The sequence below is a fragment of the Carassius auratus genome, unplaced genomic scaffold (assembly GCF_003368295.1).
Source record: "Carassius auratus strain Wakin unplaced genomic scaffold, ASM336829v1 scaf_tig00023288, whole genome shotgun sequence".
Taxonomy (NCBI): Eukaryota; Metazoa; Chordata; class Actinopteri; order Cypriniformes; family Cyprinidae; genus Carassius; species Carassius auratus.
In genome coordinates this window covers 443,944-470,715 of record NW_020525257.1, presented here as the reverse complement: position 1 = coordinate 470,715, position 26,772 = coordinate 443,944, and the positions used below count along the sequence as shown (strand labels likewise).

The 26,772-nt window shown below is 33.4% G+C and overlaps 1 protein-coding gene across 1 annotated transcript in view; it reads right to left on the bottom strand.

Annotated features, from left to right (window-relative positions):
- The window catches only part of LOC113077847 (adhesion G protein-coupled receptor A3-like), a 94,914-nt gene that overhangs the window by 14,139 nt on the left and 54,003 nt on the right, over positions 1–26,772 (bottom strand). The window contains exons 13-16 of the mRNA XM_026250116.1: positions 17,431–17,620; positions 16,908–17,116; positions 6,554–6,681; positions 1,643–1,766 (exon numbers count right to left, since the gene is read on the bottom strand). Of these exons, the coding sequence (XP_026105901.1) occupies positions 1,643–1,766; positions 6,554–6,681; positions 16,908–17,116; positions 17,431–17,620 (651 nt within the window). The remainder of the gene's footprint in view (positions 1–1,642; positions 1,767–6,553; positions 6,682–16,907; positions 17,117–17,430; positions 17,621–26,772) is intronic.

The window sequence follows — 26,772 nt, the reverse complement described above, 5'->3', positions numbered from 1 at the left end:
TAGCAATATCACGCAAAAAACAAGTGAGCCATTTTTTCCCAAATAACTGCATTGCTGCAAATGTGAAATCGATTTTATAAAGCAGTTCAATAAATGAAGTTAATCTTGTGTTATAGTTTAGACACAATATTGTCAAATTTTGCACAATTCTGCAAACGAGCAACACACAGCAGTGATTCATCATTGATGAGCAAACTGAGTGAGTCAGTTTGATTCATTTGTGAATGAATCAGCCATTTGAACAAATCAGTTGAATTAATGATTCACTGATGCTCATTAAGACCTACTGGCAGTGTCATTTCATATATATAAACATACATTTACATTAAACATTCATATTTGTTCATACCTATGTTGATTAGAGTATTAAAAACTTGAACAGTATTAATTTAAGGTACATTTAGAGAAGATAAAAATGTCAGATTAATTTATTAATCATGAGTTAACTCATGACGATCATGTGATTAATCGCGATTAAATATTTTAATCGATTACAGCCAATTGGAAACCGCTGTTTCTGCTGTTTTTAAAGCGCCTCCTGCTGGCAAAAAAAAACTGTTTATATTTTCAATGACAAGTCTGTCTCCAGCAACATGTTTTTGTTGTTGCTCACTTTTTTTCTGTTTTCTGCAGCAACTCTAAGCCCTTTTCATAATCTTTATCCTGACTGAAGCACTTTTGTTTCAATCGATAAGAATAATCAGCCAACACTAAATATTTGAAGAGTAAGATTTTTACGTTTTTTCATCAGATGCTCATCAAGCTTGCATTTATTTTATCCAAATTAAAGCAAAAACAGTAAAGAAAAAATATTATTTTTATTATTTAAAATTCCCACTTTGTATTTGAATATATTTTAAAATGTATTTTATTTAAAATGATTTCATTGTAGCTATCATGATGAAAACAGCGGGGTATACTTTTTTCAGGTTTCTTTGATGAATAGAAAGTTCAAAAATGTATCTGAAATTGAAATCTTCTGTAGCATTATGAATGTCTTTATCATCATTTTATCTATTTAAAGCGTCATTTCTGAATAAAAGCTAGAAAGTAATCAAATTCAAGTACAATTTACAATACTACTATTCAATTTGGTTTCTTTGGTTCTCATTTATTCACTTGACCTGAATGTGGTGTGTGTGTACATATAGATATATACACACACACACACACACACACCACATATAATCTTTTTTTTATAATCAAGATGCATTTGAATCCTGCAGGGTTCAGAGCCAAATAAAGCCCATTATACAGAGAAACCAACCCACAGCATCACACTGAGCCATGCTTTATCTTTAGTTTATAATGTGAGACGAAATGCAGTCAGGAAGACAACGACCGAAGCTTTTTAGTGATACTCACAAGAATAGAGACTCAAAAACACACAGGTTTCGACAAAAGCGCCACTGAAAGCCCCTAAAGGCACCACAGCATCTTAAGTGCAAATATATGTCTCTCTGTATGGATTCATTCAAGTCTATACAGCGTATTCATTACGGTCAAAGACTGTACGCAGGAGGCAATCAGAAAAACATGCACACCCCAAATTATAATGCTGGCACACATGAATAATCGATTTAATGCACTGAAAGACCGAATGTGAGCGGCAGAGATGAAGCGACGCAGATGAGAGACTCACAGTCTGGCAGATGATGGGGTATTTGATTCGGTTGATGCCTCCGGCGAAGACGGCGAACGTCAGAGCCGTGTGAAAGCAGAAGTTGAGAAGCATGTGCCATCCTTTCCGACTGATCCGGATTGTGCTGGAAAAAAACAGACACGCACAACATACGGTCAATGTGTGTGAAGCGTGTTAAACATCTACATTTGCCTTTGAGTGCATGAGAGAGAAGGACAGGTCACCATAACACAACACAACACAACACGAGAAAACCAATGATGAGAAACAGGACAGACACATCGCATCATAAAGAGATAGACGTGTATTATCAAATAAAAGTATATTTTTAAAATAGCTATATTTTATATTATTATTATAATAATTATTATATTTATATAAAAAAAACTATGAAATACATAATTTTGTCATATTATTTTATATATATATATATATATATATATATATATATATATATATATATATATATATATATAATAAATTACATTAAAAAATATTAATAGTAGCATATATATTTAGTAAAATAAAAATAAGTCAAAATAAAAATATTTTTTTATTATATTATTATATTAAATTATAATTTTTCATTTTATTTACAATTGAGATTTTTTTTCTAAAAGTAAAATTATAATAAAATATTAAATTAAAATAATAGTATAATAAAATATTAAATTAGATAAAAATCTATAATATTTATGTAATAATTTAACGTACACAGTATATGAATGTTTATACATATATTTAAGAGAAAGAAATATAATAAAATTGATTATAAACATTTAATTTTATGAAATAAAAAATACAAAATTTTAATAAAAAACAAAAACAACTATTTTATATATTAATAAAATATATTAGAATATATAGTATATGTTTATTTCATTTTAAAATAAAATAAAAATGAACAATTGAAATAAAATTGAATAAATATTTATATTGTAGAAGATATATGTTTATTTTATTTTTTAATAAAATACACATTAAAATATGACTTTAAATAAAATTGCAAAACAGCTCCTTATTTTTGGTTCTGTTTCATAGGATTCCCCTTTTAGACAAACCCCTGTGACGTGACTCGGCCCGAGCGATCAAACTTTACAATCTGAAATCACCTGCTTTCTTCTGCCTGTCTGCTCTCAGAGTGAGTCAAACCAGACGAACTGAAGCTTAAATTAAAACTCATTACAATAAATCAGAGGAACCCAGATCCAGCAGCACACAGGAAAAGCCCACGATGCCTGAGAAACTTCTGGAGCAGAAACTCCCTCTCAGAGAACATTAATCACTGTCCCTGGGTCAGGAGCTTTAACCTGGCAGTCCCTGTACAGCTGTGTGTGTGTGTGTGTGTGTGTGTCTCACGGCCTGCAGGAGGAAACAATCTGATGGACTTTAAACGAGTCTCACTTCATTTCCATTTACACTCTTGATAAAGGATCAGCAGACAAACAGTGACGCTGTGATGGATCGCCTGTCAGACGCACAACTCTTCTTTCTTTAGCCTTATCATAGACACCCTAAAGAAGTCTATCCTGCACACCAACGCTGCATTTATTTGATCAAATGCACAGTAAAAATAATGATATATTATTCTAATGTAAATCATCTGTTTTCTGTGTGAATCTGTGTTAAAGTGTAATTTATTTCTGTGATGCTCCGCTGTATTTTCAGCATCATTCCTCCAGTCTTCAGTGTCACATGATCTTCAGAAATCAGAATAATATGATGATTTACTGCTCAAGAAACATTTCTGATTATTATTAATGTTGAACACAGTTGTGCTGCTCAATATTTTTGTGGAAACTGATACATTTTATTTTTTAGGATAAACAGATGTATAGAAAATTTAAAAGAACAGTTTTTATTAAAAAATTTTACATTAGAAATGTCTTTAATGTCACTTTTGATATGCTAGAATTCATTTATGTACAAATATAATTTGTACAGTAATATCAATGTTTAAAACTAATATATATATATATATATATATATATATATATATATATATATATATATATATATATATATATATATATATATATATATATATATATATATATATATACACACACACACACACACACACACAGTACAAACCAAAAGTTTGGAAACATTACCATTTTTAATGTTTTTGAAAGAAGTGTCTTCTGCTCATCAAGCCTGCATTTATTTGATCAAAAATACAGAAAAAAACAGGAATATTGTGAAATATTATTACAACTTAAAATAATAGTTTTTAAATGTATTATACTTTAAATTATCATTTATTTCTGTGATGCAAAGCTGAATTTTTAGGATCATTATCACATGGTCCTTTAGAAATCATTCTAATATGATGATTCATTATCAAAGTTGGAAACAGTTCTGCGGATTAATATTTTTTCAGAACATGATACTTTTTTAGGATACTTTGATGAATTAAAAGTAAAACAGAAAAAAAAAGAAGCTATGTTTTTAAAATATAAATATTTTGTAATAACAATATACACTACTGGTCAGTAATTTGGGGACAGTAATTTTCTTTCTTTCTTTTTTTTATAAAATCAATACTTTTATTCAGCAAGGATGTGTTAAATTGATATAAAGTGATAGTAAAGAAAATTATTAGAATTCTTTTTTTTTTAATAAATGCAGTTCTTTTTACCCTTTTATTGATCAAATATATTTTCAGCAGAACTGTTTCCAACACTCATAATAAATCAGAATATTAGAATGATTTCTAAATGATCATGTGATCGACTGATGTTACATGTGACACTGAAGGCTGGAGGAATGATGCTGAAAATTCAGCTTTGCATCAAAGGAATAAATTATTTCTTTAAAGTATATTCAAATAGAAAACTATTATTTTAAGTTGTAATAATATTTCACAATATTCCTGTTTTTTCTGTATTTTTGATCAAATAAATGCAGGCTTGATGAGCAAAAGAAACTTCTTTCAAAAACATTAAAAATAGTAATGTTTCCAAACTTTTGGTTTGTACTGTGTGTGTGTTTATATATATATATATATATATATATATATATATATATATATATATATATATATATATATATATATATATATATATATATATATATATATATAAAATTATTATTATTATTATTATTTTCAGCTAAAAAACCTGCATTGTATATTATAGTTTAACTAAAATCATAAAAAAACCAACAACAAAACAATTTGTAGTTGAAATTGTTAGCCAAAATTATATAAAAAAAGCAACATCTCATTGTCATTTAGTTTAACTTAATGTAAAAAAAATATATATATATTTCAAATGAAATGATTAAAACTGAAATTAAAATGAAAACTGACAACATTAAAATAATGTATAATAGTTTTGCATTTATTTCAGCTCAAAAGACCTGTGTCTTATTTTCACGTGATCCAGTTTTACAGTCGAGTGGACTCTGTAGTGCTCCCCAGACGTCTGTGATGAAGCTCAGGCCATAAACCATGATTACATCTCTGTTTCAGCTTCAGATGTTTACTGTGCTGTTAGAAACTCTATAAAGATTCGTCTGCGATAGAGTTCAGACTGAGATTCTGTGCCGTTATCAAGCGGCTGGAGTCTGATTTCCCCAAAGCCCTGACCGTCACGAAGATGAAGATGATGAAGATGATGAAGATGATGAAGATGATGAAGATGGACTGACTTCATCTCAAGTGTCAGAGTGAAGGAATCGACATCACAGAAACACACACACACACACACACACACACACACACACACACACACACACACACACGGTCTAAACTGAGAGCCAAGCTGAGGAGCAGAAGTGTGACAGCATGTGTGTGTGTGTGTGTGTGTGTGTGTGACATTTACAACAAAGTACTGCAAAAACAAATAACCTGCTGTAAACCAACAAGTGCACACTATTATCAGGACTGCAGGATAAAACTATTAAAACCATCGTAGCAGCCAGTAAACTGGATTATAGTTACATTAAAAACACACTTAACAATTCACAAACATGTGAAGTGTAATTAGGGAAAACTATTTATTAATGATTTCAAATATATAGATTCATTAAGTTATTATTTATTAATACAAGTTATTATTATTATTATTATTATTATTATTATTATTATTATTATTATTATCAATCTACAGCCAAGGCAAAATTGTCATTTAGTTTATTTCCTTTTTTATTTTTCATTTATTTTTTTATGTGGCAAAATAACTTAAAACGAAATAAAAATAAAAACATCCTATTTGTCATTTTAAAGAAATAAAAATAATTAAGCTGACAAAAATCACTCACACACAAATACTACAATGAAATAATTGTTTATAATATCCAATAAAATATAATTAAATATAAAAAAACATATTTTATGCATTTATTTGATTATAGAAATACAGTAAAACATTTTTATTTTACCTAGTTACATTGATTAATTTAGTTCTTGATTTACTATAGCTATAATTTAAATAAAATGAAAATAAATTAATTAAAAAAAATAATTAAAATGACTAAAACTAAAATAAAAAACAGAAACAAAAACTAATTCAATATGTTTAATATAAAGTACTTTTTAAAGGTTTGCGGTTAGTAATATTTTAAATGTTTTTAATAGTTTCTAATGCATTTATTTGATTATATTTTTACTTATTCTAATTGCCAAAGCAACATTTTAATTTAATGTACGTAATAACTAAAACTGAAAAAATAATAAAATATCTATAGCCATTTAAAAAATTAATTAGAATGAGGAAAAACACACAAAAAGTTATTTAGTTACAAAATGTAGTTATAAAAATGAGCAACATAAAGCTGAGAAAACATCCCAGTGGTTAATCTGATGATTTAATGGTTAAAAGAGTATTTTGTGTTTTGTACTATTATTGTTGACAAAAACAAGTCATGAAGTAAGGGACACTGTGTGTGTGTGTGTGTGTGCCCTACCTGTGGTGCACTATGTAGGTGATGATGGAGGCGAACAGACAGAGCAGCATGACGGCGGTGCAGGCGTAAACCACCGGATGCAGGAACTCTCCGGGATACGGAGGGAACGACAGCACCTTCTTCAGATCCTGACACACACACAGAGACATAGAGAGAGAGAATCAGCACCTGACACACACACACACACACACACACACACACACACACACGACCGGCAGCAGGAGAGTCAGAGCGCGAGCAAGAACCATCAAATGTGTTCGAAAAACTGTTCATGCATAAAATCTATGTTGTTCCTGTAGAGCATGTGCTCGCAACACCAGAGTCATGGGGTCGATTCTTACAGAATGCATGAACTGATCAAAGGTGAACCTTCAATGCAATGAAAGTCACTTTGAATAAAAGCATCTGACAAATGCATACGAGCGTGATTCAGCTTTGTCACACATTTAAAAAAAAAAGTTTTGTGCTCCAGGGTCTCATATATAGTGATTGTAATATCACATAGGCTATCATATTTTATTGTATTTATCATGTCTACAGCATGATGGAAAGACAAGTAAATAATTTAATTTTGCATTCATCAAATTTAAATATTCAACCCAAAACCTGGATGGATGGATGACAATATTTTTAATTTGGAGGCAATGTCATCAGTAGTTTACAGAATGGATGATTTACAAGTCTCCGAATTTTCAAGTGGTCCATTAATTTTTTTTCTCATAGCTTTATAATCATATTTGCAAATAAATATGACTGTGTGCACGTGGACTGATTTATGGTTACACAATATTGTGTATTTCCAATGATACACACTTTCTTTTTTTATCAGTTTGATTTCTAACATTTGCTTTTTTCCTTCCACAAACATCACAGGCAGGACATGTCAAAAGCAGGACTCATAATTAATAATTAATCTTTTCAAATCTTATTTATTTCTTCAACAACAGCATCTTATTTTCTCTGCTGCACACAAACATCCACATCATTAGACAACAGCTGCTCAACAGATCTTCACTTCTTCAGTTCGAGACGTCTTGTGGTTTTACCAAAAGCTTACCAAAGTTAAAATGCATTATAATATTTGAAGCTTTATTTGTTATTTGTTTTAATGCAATCTACTTCTAAGTGTTACAATTAAGTATTATAACTCTACTAATTATCCATGTTTAGATGATAGCAGTGTTAGAATGTGTTAAAACTTTGGTTATGATTATTCAAGAGATTAATGCATTTTAAGGTGCACCATAAGGCATAATTAATGCATTAAAACAACGATTAATATGCATGATAAAGGCTTTATCAAAATGGCAATTTGCACTTGAGATTTGGAGCCAATTTACAGAAGGGTAAAAATGACTTCAGAAATACTGCAGCATCATTATATTATTTTTACGCAGAGATTCGTAGGTCTATTAATAAAATCTGTTGACTTTAGCAATCTTTGTCGCATTGTGTGCCAATGGGGACTGTTCAAAAGAGTTTTCTGTTTTCTTCCAAAGTTTGCATGCCTGTAACTCAAGACGCATTAAAGATACTAAACTTTTTCTGTTCTTCGGACATTGCTCTTTAAATGCAACAAGTCCCAGCTGCAATAAACGATAAAGCTGGTATATTTTTAGATGCATTATACAGTCGAACACATCAATAATGCGTTGAGCTGTCTTCAGCTGACTCAGTGTCTTTCTGACAGAATCCCTGCAAATTTAACACTGATCATAAACACTGTTCACTATATAAACAGAAACTTTGTTAATTTTTCAGCTAATATCAATGGTGTGGCCTACTTCAGATACAGCCCAAATTACAACAACAGTGCTTACATACACATATATCTATATAAAATAAAATAGCCATTTTTAAATGCATTTTTTTGGAGTGAAATGCATATAAATAGTATGCCAAGTAAAAACAAAAACTCACTGATATTTAGTTTTCGAGTGCATATAAAAGGCATCTACCTCACAACCCTAATCCTACACATTGCGTAGCATATACACACCAAAGTATCAAAACCATGAGTTTTTGTTTTTATTTGGCGTACCATTTATACACACTTTCCTGAGATCAGTTTGGAAATGCGACATGATTTTGTGTGATTTAATCAGTATAAAAATGCATTTATATACTGATTACATAAATACTGAAAGTTATATACTGAATAAAAAAATAAAATTAAAATCGTAATATTTTCGTGAGATTGTAACATGATTTTGTGTGGTTTAATCAGAATAAAAATGCATTCATTTACTGGTTAAACACGGAAGCTTCTAAGCTGAATAAATAAATAATAATAGGTTGACCTCTACAGATTAATGTGAACATGATTTAAAGCATATTGGCGAAGCTGCTCCGTTTGTTTGCATGTGATGAAAGCGCGAGATTGCATCTAAACGTCTCCAGGCAGAGCGCTGATTAACTTTAATCATTTACACGAGCTCGACGCCATTAATCCTGACACATCTGAGAGTCACGAGATCTTGATGATCACCTGCTGACGCTTTCATGTGCTTCTCAATCGACCGGCGCGCTTCCTCAATCAGCACACAGGGCTTAAACACCCCACCAAGATGCCAAGGGTAACAAACGCTGACATGAAAAAGCTGCCTTCAGATGATGCTGAAGACAGCAGCAGCTCTTTTGTGTCTGTGTCGAGTTAAATAAGTTCCTACTAGAATACCAATAGGACAGAAAGAGTCACAAATGAGCGGTACTTTTAAAATCTGGAAAAATCTGGAATTGCTTGTTCTGAGAGACTGTTTATGATTTATTGGGATTGTAAAATTTAGAAGGTGGGTTTTTATCATTACAGGCTGGTTGTTTTCACACAACTGTGTTCAAACACCATATAAGAGTCATTATTGCATAATAAGTCCCCTTTAAAAAAAATTAACCAATTGAATATAATAAATATAAAACAAAAATGTACATGTAAATACAAATATTTTATAAAAATGGATAATAAAATTAAAATTAATCAATAAATCTATAAATCATTAGAATAAATACCATTTAAATAAATAAAGACAGATTTTCAGAGTGTTACATTTTTGAGTGTGTTTACAAAATGTTACACCTTAAAATTCAAAAGCAAATATAATAAGAATTAATAATAAACATTATTTTATAAACAATAAAATGATAAAAAAAAAAAACGTGTAATTTTTTTTACATTTTATTTTAAGATTTATTTTAAGATTTTTCTTAACATTGTCCATCAGGTTTTCTCCTAATTATTCTTGATGATGATTCTCATTAGATTCTGGTTATTGTTATATAATGCTGTTTTTCTCCTTTAAAACAGCATAAATTAAAGGCTTTGCCACAAATAAACAGCAACCACAAAATCAACAAACCGAGACGCTTCCTAACAGGTTTTCATGAGATTCGCTCTGAAATGACCCTCATACATCGAGTGTGTTTTAATTAGACCGAATCCGTCGTCCAGAGAGAAACCAGACTGAACTCACACACTTTCACAAACAAACCAAGTCCTGCGTCACAGAGGAGAAAAATGCTCACAATGCAAAGGAAATGCAATGCCCAGAAACTCAACTAAATTACCCAGAATCCTTTTCATGCAGAGGGAAACACAAAGGCCGGCAATCCATCAGTGTTCCTGCTCGTTTAGTGCGTTACTCTCACCGGCGCGGACACATACTGTACATGCTTTTCATGGTAATTTGTGTCATTAATGAAATGAAATGATTCTGAACTGTTTTTCTGCACTACTTCAGTTGCACAAGCTCTGTATTGGACTTCGGGGATAAATACTGATCCATAAAATAGTTTATTCAGCAGTGAAGAATCATTTCAATTCTGTTGTGCAGAAAACACTGAAGAAATGATCAGAAACTGTGTGGAATCCAGACATTAACACTGAAGGACAAGAACTGACTGAGAAAAACAAAAAACACTTCCACTGGAGTGTGAATTAAAACATGACCTGGTCGCATTTCACCCTAAAATCAAAATAAAATATAATAATAATAAATTAAAAAGCATTAAAAATGTATATGCAAATTAAAAATATATAACATTTTAACAAAATATAGAAATTATAAAGAGCAAAAACAATTAATAAAATTAATAATAATGTGAATACAAATTCTAACGAAAATAAATAAATTAATGCCATTGACTATATAATGGTAATATAAAAGCAAGTACACCCTTTCAAAGCCTCGCTATATGCATGCACAAATCATTTTTATTAAGACAGAAATTACTGACTTCAATTGATAAGTATTTAACATTGGGGTATTTTAAACAATACACATTTCTGTAACAGTGCACGTTATGAAAAACACTACAGAAATAAAACTGACATGCAAACTTAATCGGAAGCAAAACAGGAGGATCATTTCCAAATAAACTGAAGGAGAAAAAAAAACACCTTCAAAGATATTAAGTGTGTAACATGCATCGAACTGCTAAATGATGTCTGTGCTAAACCTGAACATGCACCAACACTAGGGACGTTTACACAGCAGGGTCAAAAGGTCAGCAGCTCAGGTCAAAAGGTCAAATGCATGCATGCATGCAAATATGAGTTTGTTCTGTAATAATGAGCAACTGATTGTACACGAGCGATGAGCCCATTTATTAAACGACTCCTTAACCACAAATAAATCAAGCGAACATAGAGAGGACTCTTTAGGAATGAAACTATTAATGATTTACTCTAAATGCACCAGAAACTGCATTATTTTTAGATATCTGAAAATAAAATAAAATAATAAAATGAAACTAAACTAAAATGAAATAAGCTAAAATAATAATATACAAATAATATATAAAATAAAAATATATACTTCTAAGAAAGTCAAACTACAAATGACTTACTCAAAGTGGCCCGAAACATTAAAAAGCATTGCAAAAAATTTTTATATTAATAATAATAATATTTTTAGTTATAATATAACAATAATTTTATATATGACAAATAGACAAATGAGAAAAAAATAAATAATAATTATATATATATATATATATACACACTGTATAATAAAAAAAATTTAAGGGCACTTTAGGAAGTCAAACTGCTAATGACTTAAATTGACCCAAACATTGAAAAGAATAATAATAATAAAAAAAAAGGAAGTCAAACTGCTACTCAATTAATCACCCAAAACATTGAACAGAGATGCCAGAATGTATCTAAATAAAATAAAATGAAACACACTGTAGTGAAAGTGATGAAATTTGTGTTCTGTATTTAACCCATTCAAGTGCACACAAACACACACACACACACACACACACACCACTGGCCCTTTAGACAGTCAGACTAATGAATTACTCAAAGAGAACATTAAACTCTTCTCTGCACTCTTCCTCCGTGTCAGAGGATCAGAGAAGATCAACAGAGCACAAGCAGAGAAGAAAACTAACTCAATACGGTCTTTTCATTGCTTTCATAAGTCTGTGTCTCAGAGGTTCATCTGTCTCTGAGGGGATGTTTTCAGCTGTTGTCTTCTCCAGATGTGGATTACTCTCATTCTGACGGCACCCATTCACTGCAGAGCATCCATCGATGAGACACTGATGCAATGCTACATTTCTACAAACTCATCCTGATCTCAGATGACCTGAGGGTGAACACATTGGTTATAAAACTATTCCTTTAATCATTTCCCAACACTATCACATCATACTTTCTCTCTGCACACCAATGAAAACAAGCCAAACTCAAAACATTAGATCTCTGAAAACATCACGACTGAAGCCCTGGTGATAAACACAGCTCAGACTCCCATCTGTGGGCGAAGAAACCAGGCAGTCGTTGTGTGACTAAGCTTTCAGAGAAACAGTCCAAAATAAAAGATCGGAGAGATTTCAGGCAACATGCAAAAAAAAAAAAATGGTTCACGACTCTTAAAAGCCACAAAAAACAGCCAATAAAGCACAGATAAAACATAACAGAAAGTCATTTCTAACTATAAATTAATCACTTTAGTAACACTATACTTACAGCCTTTATGTATAATAATACAAAACCTATTTATTCAGTATAAATCAAAATCTTCTTGACCCTCATGTTTTGTGCTCCAGGGTCACATCATAAGTGTCAGTTTTTTTAAATTAAGATTTATGCATCATCTGGAAGCTGAATAAATAAGATTTGCATTGATGTGTGGTTTGTTCGGAGGACAATATTTGTCTGAGATGCAACTTTTGAAAATATTGAATCTGAGGGAGCAAAAAATAAAATAAAAATCTAAATCCTGAAAAAAATCACTTTTAAAGTTGTCCAAATTAAGTTCTTAGCAATGCATATTACTAATCAAAAAGTAGGAAATTTACTAAATATCTTCATGGAACATGATCTTTACTTAATATCCTAATGATTTTTGTCATAAAAGAAACATTTATAATTTTGACCCATACAATGTATTTTTGGCTATTGCTACAAATACACCCCAGATACTCAAGACTGCATCTGTGCTCCAGGGACATATTTATATTCTTTTACAGCTTCTAAGGAAACATTGCATTAAGCTTTTAGATGACATACAGTTCTACATTTCTATAATTTCCCTTCATCTGGTTGCACTGTGAACACTAGTGATGCTGATGAACACAAGCGCTCATCTTCACCTCGCTCTGCTCTCTCATGCACAGGACGCACTGAAGAGGCAGGGATGTGAAATCAATAGAGTTCGCAGGTGTCTAACGGCGTCAAGGTGAGAGACAGCTGAATGTGCATTAAACAACCTTCAAGACATCAGCAGAATCCAGACCAGCTGTTCTCCTCTCATTACTGCATCAGTCTGCTTCAGAGCGGCTGATGTCGTGACCTCTTTCAGCTATTTACCTCCCAAATATCAGAGCCCTGTGACAGCAGACATGCATCTGAACTACAGTGACCTCGAGATGCACGTCCTGACAAAGAGGAGAAATTCTACAAACGCTTTTCTTGCCATCCTCTTCCTCCATTGAATCATTTCTGTATATAGCCTGAGTTAATGCTTCTTCAAATTCTGTGTTTAAAAAACCCAAAGCTGCATCAATGAAGGAATAAAATGTGCATCAGCTGCCTTAAACTTGACAGACTGTGCTTACACCTTTTTATGTTCATGTTTATACATTTTTATTTTTATATTTTAAATGCACATACATACATATATATATATATATATATATATATATATTATTGACAACTGTACTTGCATGCATTTAAAAAAATATGTAAATAACAATACTTGTGCATTTAATACATTTTCCCACATCCTTTTATTTACAACTTTGTATTTTGTTTCTAAGCTCATATTTTAATATTTTAAATGTACTTAGTAAAATTGCACTTATATATGTTAATTGCAACTGCATTTTTATGTTTCTAGACTCATTTATTATATTTAATTAAATTACACAATTCATGCACTCATTTAATTTTCCCTATTGCGTTTTATTTACAACTTATGTATGTTCAGGTTTCTAGATTAATATTTAAATACTTACAAATATATATTAATTAAAATTACATTGTGCATTTAATAGTTTTTATTTATTGACACTTGTTCATGTTTCTAGATTAACATTTACATTTTTATAAATTATTTAAATGGCATAATCTGTGCATTCATTAAAATTTAATATTTATTTACAACATTATATTTTCGTGTTTCTAGATTCATATTTGAGTATTATAATTTATAATAATTAAATTGCAAAATTTGTGCACTTATAATTTTTTTAATATTGTTAATAATTTTAATTTACAACTTTGTATTTTCATGTTTTTAGATACAGTTTTTAAAATTCAAAAACATATTTAAATTATATTATTTATGCACTTTTGTGGGTAAAAGCATTTATGGAACCTTAATTTTGTATTTAATCAGTAAAAGTAATTTAATAACCAGCTCAACATATTTAATTATCAGATGATTACTTTAAGCTTTATTAATAAAGGCTTGTTTGGATTTTGAGAATATTAACAAAAATTAACAATATTAACAAATTTGGGCATTGCAATTGGTATTTTTTTTTTTTTTTTTTGTGTGCAAAAATCACAAAAAGGTTCACATGTTACATTTCAGCCAGTTTTGTGGAGATGACAAAACTACTGATGATCGACAGTAAAAATACATCTGGGAGAAGAACAACAGGTTCAGAAACCAAATTTATTTTTATTTCCATCAGCTGTGTATGAGAAGTCGAAGTCAGGGATCTAGCACTGAACAAGATCCCAGTCAGTGTAAAGCGACAGCTCTGGAGAACAGACCCTGATCTGATTCTGGAGCATCTGCAGCGCAACAGGTTCACAAACGCAAACCAATTTACACCGCGCTCGCGTTCAGAACGCGTTTAAACGCGCGTCGCAAACGGACTGAAAGCCTCTTTTCTCAAACACTGCGGACTGCGGGTGTGGTGACTGCATCAGCTCTCACACACACACACACACGCATGCACAGCTAAACAACACGCGATGCAACGCTTTCACCTCCTTTAACGCGTCAAGTTCAAAGCATGATTTCATTCGCTGCATAGAAACCCACTCAGGTCTCCACGCACGACCAGAATCGATCACCTCAAATTCGATTCAATGCAGCTCTATTACGCGAGAAACACTTAGATTTTCATGCACGATAAATAGCCTGTTTCGGTGCACAACGCACGCATTCGCGTCATGTTTGGACGCATAAAGCGCTGAGGTGCACCGGACTGACCTCCCAGTCGATGGAGTCCCACTCGTCGGCGAACATTCGGCTCTCAAAATCCACATCAGATCACTTCCACACGGTAAAATCCCACATAGACACCGACTGAGTCATTACGCGTCCGCTGAGCTGCGCGTAAAAGCGCCATGAAGAATAAAGGGAAGTGCTCTTGATAATTACTCATTAACCTGAGGCTTTTAGCACTTATTAGAGCTTCAGTCCTTCAGGAGGGAGTCAGGCTCACAGCTGAGCCGATGGAGAAACATCCTTAACAAGAGTTACTGCGTTTGACGCAAATCCAGCCGCGTGCGCCTTTAAGGAAAAGTTGTTGTATAAGGGCTTTCCGAGATCCTTCCCTTGCCGAATAAACCCTGAAGGATTTCTGTTGGCGTTTCTATCATAATTGGAAGCAATCCTAACGGGATGAGTCACGAATCCTTTAAGAATCAAATAAGATCCGGCTGGATACGCGCAGACTCTTTTATTCCCTGTTTGTATTGAGAACTGATTTCAGTTGATCCCGAAGGATCTGGCTGATGCTCGCTGCGCCTGAACTGAGTGAGTTAAAGCTGCTCCCGACTCCGTGGAAAGACCCAGTGCAGCAGAAAAGCAGGAATAAACATGCAGAGGCGGCTCTGATGATGCTGCTTTCAAAAGTGATGCAGCTTCAGAGCCGCCTTAAACTTAGCCGTTGCCACGACAGTGTTCATTTAATTTGTACTGCATTGTATATTATTTTTATTTTTATTTTATTTATTTATGTATTTTTTATTTTTTTAAGTTGTTTAAATATAATTTGTGTGTGTGTGAGTGTTTATCTGTAAAATGCATAAATTTCAAAATGTTAATTTATATATATATATATATATATATATATATATATATATATATATATATATATATATATATAATATATATACACACACACACACACACACACTATTTATTATTATTTATTTACAACTTTTTATGTTCATATTTTTAGAATCATATTTAAAAATCATTTTAATGAAATGACTTGTGCATTTTAAGATCTTTATATTTTTTAGAACTTCCACGTTTCCAGGTTCATATTTTAATATTCATTACTTTTTTAAATAACACTACCGTTCACTTATTAATTAATTAATAACGTTTGTATTTTCTATTTTAATTGTATTTATTTTTTATTATTACATTTAATTTATAAAAAAAAAAAAGCATTCAAACAACATTAATTTACAGCTTAATTTATTTTCATGTTTCTAGATTCATATTTTAACATTTATTTTTCTGGGTAAAAGTGCAGAATGAAAAACTAAATCCACTTTTACATGGTACATAAGCCGCTTCTGAGCCGGCTTTGCAGTGTAAAGATGGCATTAGAGGATTCCTCTATGATTGCACTTGCTTCCATATTATCTTGGATACTCCAATAGCAGACCAGCACATCTTTATTGGATATTTTTTGGACTAAAGTTCTATTTTGAATTCTGGACCTCAATGCACTCAATGCAAAAACGCGCTGCACAACTAAACGTGCACTGAATTAAATTCGCACTGGTCACTTGACATGTACACCTCATTATCACGTGCACCCAATCCACACCTCACACCATTCGCCCTTGCTGCTATTTACATGCTCGCTGTGTTTCATTGGCTCTGTGTCTCCACAATAGACATACTCCGAGTCGGTCGAGCGGGACTCTTACCATGAGCACGGCGAGGTTGTTGTGGTGCGCGCAGTGGATGGTGGTCGTGTTGTGCCCCGAGCCCGTTATGTGGCAGCCTTCCGCGCGCCAGCCGCCGTGTCCATCCAGCAGATCAAAATCCCAGTATGCCGCGGTGGGGTCTACACCCAACGAGAAGTGCCGGAGAACGACGGTAACCGGCTGCACGGGGCTCCCGGGGCTACACCCATCTGTACAGGAGAGCAACACATTGCGTCAAGTAACAACCCGAGTGGAAACTCCTCAAGTGTTGCATCTATATGGAAGCTGATGCATGCAATCACGCACATGCACATCACAAAATTTAACAAAAAAGATTAACTGCGCACGCAATTCAAGTCGTGCACAATTGCAACGCGACAGTTGCACCATCGTGCAAGCACGCGCTTGTTTTATCATAACTGCATGTGACGTTAAAAACAAAAAAAAATGTAATTGCAAACCACTTTAATGGTGATAAATACGATGCACTGATGCAATGCATGGGAAAAAATCCCAGTCTTACCTAATTTGGTGAACGCAACTGGTGTCGAAACGCTTCTGCGCTTGCCATCGTCCGCAAGATTTGACGAATTCCCCGTGCACGGAAAGAGTTTTCCATTGCGGAAGACGATCAGCTGCAGCTTACAGGTGGAGTTGTGCACAGACCGAGGGGTAGCCAGCGGGAAATGTATGGAGGCGATGGCCACCGTGTTCTGCAAACGGAGAAACACATGTGCATCAGATGCGCAGACGCGTGTCAGCTCCTGTCTGACTGAAGAGAGAAGAGAGAAGAGCTGGAGGAAGCAGGGGTTCTGCTCGTCTGTGGTCTGCCGCAGAGGTGGAAATGATTGTGAGCAGCACAGCTCCCTACAACATCAGCTTAAGAGCAGTCTGATAACAGCACAGAAGCACAGGGGTTATCAGCATCATCAGCCTGAGAAGAGCTTCTCCTCTTTATCTGTTAGGATAGTGGGGAATATGTCAGTGTCTACTGCAGATGCTGAAGACCAACAACAACATGTTGTTTTGGCCTCTGAAAACACATTTAGGATTAAAGCGATAAGGAGATGTTAATGCAGAGACAGTGTTTTTGCAAAGGCCTTTAAAAATCAAAAGATGTGCTAAAAATACTAAGTTGGGTTGAAAACCGTTTCAAAACTGGTCATGATGACTTGGAGAATTTTTTTTTTTCTACTCCGCTTGATAAACAACAACAATAAACTACTAAATACTAAATAGTACTAAATAGTACCATTTAAAACAATCTAATAAACATTGGTAAAATATTCTAATAAAAAATTAAATACCATAAAATGTATGTTAAATAAAAATATATAATCAAATAATGCATTGGATAATAGTTGCAATAAGTAAATATCCCATTTTTTAACACCGTGCAATCCCATAAACATGTATTATAATAAAACACACAATAAAAAGCACAAAATATAAAATAAAATAAAAATACTACTTTTATTATATATAATCAAAAAATGTAATTCAGTGTAACAATCCTGTCAGGCATATTTACAACAAAAATCAATTTATGACATATTAAAAGAATGATAACTTTCACCCCAAAATACTAATGAGTTGTAATTTTACATTTTTAACATTTGCCACTCTCCTAGGTTTTTGCCCATTTGTCAGAAGAATTTTGTACTAATTTAAAACACAATAAAATTTCGTATGCTCCATTTTTCTTTTAGATATTTTAATACGTACATGTCAGAATAACCATGTTGTTTAAATTTTTGCATAAATATTGTGTTACACTGAATGACAATGTAACATTATTTCAACCATTTTATTCTCCAAAACTTTTTTGAAACCTTAAAAGTAGATATTTTACTTACATTTAATGTGCTTTCTATGGACACAAAATCACTTTTGTAGAATTCTTTTGATGCGGACATCTTAACATCTTTGACCCCCCCCCCCCACACACACACACACACATACATACATATAAATACATATATATGTAATTAAATAAATAAAGAAATAAACATTAATACATAAACTCTAATAACTGATGCTGAACATTTTGTGCAATCCCTGTTACATTTAAAACCCCCATCAAATCAGACAACATGGTGAAGAGAGATAATTCAGCCTTTAGAGATGTAAACATGTCTGCTGTAGCTCTGAGAGTCTCCGTTCCCATCAGCTAGAGGCTGTCCATGTCCAAAACCCCAGACTGGAGCGCAGCGGCTCTGGTGTAAGGTCATGTGTAACGAGCGCCTGTGCTTAGAAAGCCTGCCGCCAGCATTCGTCTGCTCCGGGAAGAGACAGATCAGTCTGTTGTGAGCAGCCACGAGTTTCATTCACAAAACCAGGCGCCTCTTCAGTCATGGAGTGATTTCCATACGTGACTCAGGGCTGGAGCTGAAAGCGTCTTTTACCCAGAGTGCACTGCAGCATCCCAATTACATTCCGGCAGCTCTTCAATGCAGCACTCACATCTACAGCACATACTCTTAATCTGAGTGAAGGGTGAGGTTTATTTAAATGTGTCTCCATAAGACATCTCTCTTTTCACGCGGACTGTAAATGTTTCTGAAAAAGCCTCAGTTCCTCAGTGGATTGTTCTGTGTTTGTAAAGGCGGCGTTCAGCACCACGGACAGCAGCCAAGATAGTTTTTGTTAGTAAACAACATATAGCTTGATTTGAACAGGTTATTTCACTCAAATATATTTATTTTCATGATACGCATTGTTTACAAAGAATAACTAGTGATCATGTCTTATATAAGCCTGTTTAACCCTGTAGAGTCTGTTATATGAAATAATAGTCTTCCATAAAAAAGAAGCTTTAGACTAAATGACTAAAAAGAATCTCTTTGTCTGATGCTTAATGCTTTTATGGCTAATATAACCTAATATAGTGAGAAATATGAAGTAAAAACAGCTCAGAAATATGCAATTTCCATATTTCTGTAATGACATTCTGTTGCTTGTGATGTAAATCAATGCAATCTTTATAACAGTAGAGGAGATACAGACTTAAAATGATCTATATATTCTATATCTTCAATAATATGTCTTTGTAAGATGATATTTAAATGATCCAAACATATAATGCAATGCAATGAAGAAATAAACGCTCCTCAGAAGAATAACTTCTGAAATTGTGAAAGCACAACACTGCATATCGATTTAAATGAATGCAATATGTAGTTAGAATATTATTTGTATTGTATATAACATTCAGATGCAATGCTGATGATTGTGCACATGCACATAAACTCATGTTCAAATAAACATTAAGAAATAAAAAGAAAAGGCATGGATTAATGAAGTTATGCATATAAGCATAAATGCATATTTGTTAACATTTATGTTTTTTATTCAGTTTCTATTATCAATGTCTTTCGTTCTTCTAGAAATCGCAGAAAATTACACTGTATTTTAGATTGGAGGTCTGAATTGACAGAGATTATTCAGATGTGTTAAACTGCATTAGTTACTAACAGAACCCATGTTTCAGTGCTGTTCTGTTGCTCCTTCACACATTTAATCAAACAGACTTGGCACTACATGAAGTTCATTTGTGTAAACCCTGAACTGAAGCGCTGGTCGCAGCAGCAGTTCTCAACAACATGAAGCAGCTCTTTGAGAATCAAGGGAATCCCGTTTTGCAGCGAAAGCGTAACATCAAAATGAAAGAGATTAATTTACAAAGCTCTCCTCTCTTTTTTGCACTTGGAGAATTCGTGTTGCTTTACTCAGACAAAGATAAGAAGAAAAAACATTGTCATGCATTTGTCTCTGCAAAACATCACCAACATAGTGTTTCTTCCTTTCTTTGGATCAAAGCATCTACGAAATGCATAAATGTACATAAATGTGTCTGTGGGATTTGTACAAATGTCCAGATAACTGTTGTACTCGAATATACAATGTAGGCTCTTCTGCTCACCAAGGCTACATTTATTTGATTAAAAATGCAGTTAAATTGTGAAATATTTTTAGAATTTACAACATCTTTTTCTGTGTGAATCTGTGTTAAAGTGTAATTTATTTCTGTGATGCTCCGCTGTATTTTCAGCATCATTCCTCCAGTCTTCAGTGTCACATGATCTTCAGAAATCATTTTTTCTGTTGCAAAATATTTTTTGAGGATTCATTGATGAATAGAAAGTTCAAAAGAACAGCATTTAATCAAAATATGAAGTTTTTTGTAGCATTATAAATGTATTTACTGTTACATTTGATCAATTTAATATCAGAAATGTTTCTTGAGCAGTAAATCATCATATTATTCTGATTTCTGAAGATCATGTGACACTGAAGACTAGAGGAATGATGCTGAAAATACAGCGGAGCATCACAGAAATAAATTACACTTTAACACAGATTCACACAGAAAATGGCTATTTTAAATTGTAATAAAATTTCAGATTTTTTACTGTATTTTTGATCAAATAAATGCAGCCTTGGCGAATACAAAAGACTACAAGTTACATGTCCAAAAACAATTACTACCTTCCACACAAAGTCACTGTACTACGATATTCACTTCATTTACTGTGTCAAAGGGAAGATTTAATCTCAAATAACTCTTGATTATCATTAAAGGACTAAAAGAAGGCCACAGCATGAACGATGGAGGCCATAAAACCCCAGCGATGGAGCAGGATGGATGAAGCTCTCAGATTATTTAAAGAAGTCTTTTCTGTCATCAATTTCCCACAGATACCAGTGCTTTCATGTGCTTTTATGAATCATTCTGAGCAGGAAATGATGAAAGCAGATGAGTTTCAGTGCAGGAACATCATTCAGCAGCGTGATTCTTGGACGAGAGTCTCCAGAGAGCGCTTCTCCACACCATTTAGAATTTATTTTATTTTATTTTATTTTAATTAAAGGTAAAATTAAAAACAAAAAATAATCAAATTAAAAATATTAAACAAAAATAACAAAAAATAATAATAATTAAACATTTGAATTTAATAATAATATATGAAAAATAAAAAAATGCTTAATTTTGCATTTACCTGTTTGTACTAGAAAATTTATAAATGAATAAAACTTTATAAACTTATATAAATATATATAAATATAAATATATAAAAAAAATATATATATATATATATATATATATATATATATATATGACCTAATAAAATGACAAATTATTAACATTTACACTAAAATAAAAAAACACACGTTATTAATAATAATAAATGTGTAAGAAATACTAATTATATAAATACAACTAATAGTATTTCAATTTTATTGTTTCCTAAAGCTCAAAAAATTAAGATGTCACCAGCAACAACTGGGTCACGGGTTTGATTTGCAGATAATGTATGAACAGAATTAAAATGCATTCACAGTGACTGATGCATGAGAAACAGTGAGAAGTATGACAGTGTGCAAACTCTTTAGTCCTGACACACATGACTTGAGGAACGCAGCGCGTGCTTTATGAATCAGAGATCATCCCCGTTACACTCGTTTCTACACAGCGCTCTGAATTAAACGCCGCTCAATTATTTATTGTGTTGTTGCAACTTCTTCACACATCTCTTTCATGTGATTACTAGCAGCCTCGTCACATCTCCACCTGTGATTGGATCTGAAATCTGCTTATTGTTTTTCCCAAGGAGTCGATATTTTCTTTGGCGTGTCAGAAACCCTGAGAGTCTCGATGAGTTTCATCAGAAACTCACGGCTGTGCTACAATAACGCAGATGAACATCTCCTAACCTCCACACAAAATCACAACCGACTGCATTTACTTTAATAATTCATGATTTATCAGTGCATGCTATTCTGAACGTTAAATCACAAGAACTATTTCACTTAAATAAACATTCCTTGCCAAAACTGAAAAACACTCAACAATGCTTAATAAAATCCAGTTAGCCTTAATCGTAGTGATTTACATTTATTAAAATATTTTTGTGTTAAGATAAGCACCAACTATTAATATATTAATTCAAATAAAAATATTAAAACAAGATAGTAACAGTAAAAATTAAAGGATGGTCAAAAATAATTCCGATTTTTTTTTTTGTGTGTGTTTTTGAAAGAGCCTCTTTTTAAGTCTGTATTTATTTGATCCAAAATACTGTAAAAATATTTATATTGTGCTTTTTTTTGTATATATATATTCAGCAGCACAACTGTGTTCAACATTGATAATAATCATTCATGTTTCTTGAGCTTCAATTCAGCATATTAGAATGATTTCTGAAGATCATGTGACACTAGTAACTGATGCTGAAAATTCAGTTTTGACCACAGTTATAAATTATATTTAAACAGATGTTCACATAGAAAACAGCCATTTTAAATTGTAAAAATATTTCACAATTTTTACTGTATTTTTAATCAATTAAATGCAGCCTTGGTGAGCAGAAGAGACTTTCAAATTCATTTAAAAATCATAATTCTTTCAGTACTGTCTATGAGCGGTCAATGTTTTTGTGAGTTTTTATGGTTGACTGACAAGATGCACATTAAATATTGCATGCGATTTATCATGCAGCCATATTGTATTGTGTAGAAATGTTATTCAGTCTATACACAGTATTTAGTTCAATTATATAAGTTACTGTAATTAAATGACAGAAAAAAAATAAGAGTAATCCCTTACTTTTTCAAGGGAAAAGTAATCAAATTACAGTAATTACGGGCAATTAATGTAGCTACTGTAGTTACACCCAACACTACTGATACACAGCACTTTCACTGCAGCTCGTGTCGTGCGTTTAGTCTGTATCACGTCTCTCATCCTAAATACGAGCTAAAGTGATCATGATTTATTCAGCTCTTCATCTCAGCAGGCTCTTGAACTGATGCTAATCAAACAGAAAAAGCAAACGCACTGTCAAGATTCTGTTGAGGAAAATGAGGGCAGATGAGTTTCTGTTCACTCGAACACTGGATCTTATGTCGTGTTCTGGTCATTTTGACACAAAAAGGCTAGTTAACATCATCACATTGGACTAAAACTTACTGAATTTGCTGACACAATATATAACTTCCCCCAAAAATGTATAAAACTTTAAACTTTTCCGCACCTTGTTACACTACTCAAAAACTGACCATCTCATTATGCTATATTATCACTAAAGACCAACCTTTTTGGAACTGGTTGATCGTAGTCCTCATTGATCTGAGCTTATTTTCAGTTTATAAAGGCTTCATGAACTAAGAAATCTAAATTCCCTTCCCACTCTGTCATGTTATAGTGTGAATAAGCTCTGCCTCCGCAAATGATCATCAATGCCTGGTTCTACGTCACTGACTGTTTAGCCCCGCCCACTGATTCTACATCACTGCCTGTTTAGCCCCGCCCGCTGATTCTACATCACTGCCTGTTTAGCTCCGCCCCCGAGTATACGTCACTGCCTGTTTAGCCCCACCCGCTGATTCTACATCACTGCCTGTTTAGCCCCGCCCCCGAGTATACGTCACTGCCTGTTTAGCCCCGCCCACTGATTCTACATCACTGCCTGTTTAGCTCCGCCCCCGAGTATACGTCACTGACTGTTTAGCCCCGCCCACTGATTCTACATCACTGCCTGTTTAGCTCCGCCCCCGAGTATACGTCACTGCCTGTTTAGCCCCACCCGCTGATTCTACATCACTGCCTGTTTAGCCCCGCCCCCGAGTATACGTCACTGCCTGTTTAGCCCCGCCCACTGATTCTACATCACTGCCTGTTTAGCCCCGCCCGCTGATTCTACATCACTGCCTGTTTAGCCCCGCCCCCGAGTATACGTCACTGCCTGTTTAGCCCCACCCGCCGATTCTACATCACTGCCTGTTTAGCCCCGCCCACCGATTCTACATCACTGCCTGTTTAGCCCCGCCCACTGATTATACAGCCCTGGGGTGCGTTCCCCAAACAACGATGTAACCCGCTAATTAACCACCATAGTATGATGCATTGTTTTGAAAATAAACTAGCTAGTTACAACTGTTTCATAAACATGGTCACATACCTGGCATTTGAACCACATTGGTCAAACAACATAGGTCCACTGTTAATAGAGTCACACGCACGTGGTGGAGGAATAACTTATGCTGTTTAGCTGATTAGAGTTCTCTAAGATGCTGCTGTATCAAACATGTTAACTACTGACTAATTTACTATTTTTATTTCCTTGCATTTTATTTTTTAGATAGAATTGAAGATACAGATAATACTGCATGTTAGCTTGCTTATTGTGCCCAAGACCATATTTTTTAAGCCCATATATATCTTACTAACAAGAAACTATGTTTCTAACCATAGGTCGAAAGTTTGTGACCCTGATTGTGAACATTTGTTTGAATTATTGTTTTGGGAAACCCAGAATCATTGAACTATGCTGGTAACAACAGAACTTGCGACCATGGTTGGCTAATGATGCTTTTGGAAAACGCACCCCTGTCTGTTTCGCCCCACCCACCAATTTGTGCCAAAAACGCAGGTCTACACAGAAACTAAACTAGGGCTGCACGATTAATCGAATGCAATGCGGTTAAAAACAAGGCATGATTTGATGGGGATTTTCAGAAAGATTGAAACTAAAAGATGGTGCTGTGCATTCTGATGAAGGGATCAAGAACAGGACAGAAAATAGTCTATTACTTCTAAAATATGATGCTTTTTTGATGTGAAAATCTTTAAAAAAGGTAGTTCATGACCCCTTTAAATGAACACCAAAATTATCCATAAATTATTATTATTTATTTTTTTCTCAAAAACTGAGGTTCATGAGCTCAAATCAATAAATGAGGCCTGTGATCGATCAAATACAAAAATAAACAAAACCTGTGTTGGAGGATGTGCAGTGATTTATAAGCAATTTTTAAAAGGCCAGTCATTTTAGACTGGAAATACCATATTAGTTGCATGATTTTCAGCAGCACAAGGAATATAAGAAGCAGTTTTTAAATCTGGTTTCTTCAGATTCTCCTCAGGCTGATGTGTTATAAACACATAACACTAAAGCTTCTTCTCATTCACCATCTCTGTAAAGAAAAGCCTTCATACGGCACATCAGCAACTGTTTTTAGCACACGATAAAACTCCAACGAAAGAGTTTGAGGAGTAAATTGTCAGAGTAAAGTTAATGTCATCTGCGGCTCGAGTCGCCACACCTCACTGCTCGACAATCTGCATTGATTTACATTAAAATTGCTAAATTATCATGCAATGGAAGCACTTCAGATTAAATGCATTTATAGGCATGTTCTAATGACGTTTCTTCTTGAAGCATTGAGAGACCCAGGAATATTGGGGAGCGTTTCTAAAATAGAGCACAATAAAGGCAAAGTGCAGTAAAAAAAAAAAAAAAAAAAAAAAAGTTATCTTCAGAAATTATAAATGAGAAAACCTCACTAATATGTTTATTTTCTGTTTACTACTACTACTGAACCTTTATCTAGCACATTTAACAGTCCTAAAATGTAAAGGTATGTAAAGATGTAAAGGTATGTGTTAAATGAGGTAAATTCAGTTTCGTATGTAGAAATCTTTCGGCTCTAAGGTCACTGCAGCTGAGGACTGAAGGGTTTCTTTCACATCAGTTGAATGGGAATCATCGCCCAGCTGTCCTTCAGCTCTGGATGAAGGTAAGTGAGTGTGTTTCATGTGTGTTTAGTGCAGTCCTCGTCTGAAGGGCTCGTCAGCCATGCAGTGGTAATTACTGCAGCTCTACGATTACGAACCACAATGCATTTGCTTTTTATCTCTACGACCTTCCTGCATCCTTCATCTCTCTTCCATCAGCTCCTGTCATATACACCTGACGACCTTCCTCAGCTTCAGAATGACATTATCAATAAAATCCATAAAAACACTCTCGCCATATCTCTTTTCATAAACACAAATAGAGTTTAGAACTATAAACATAAAATT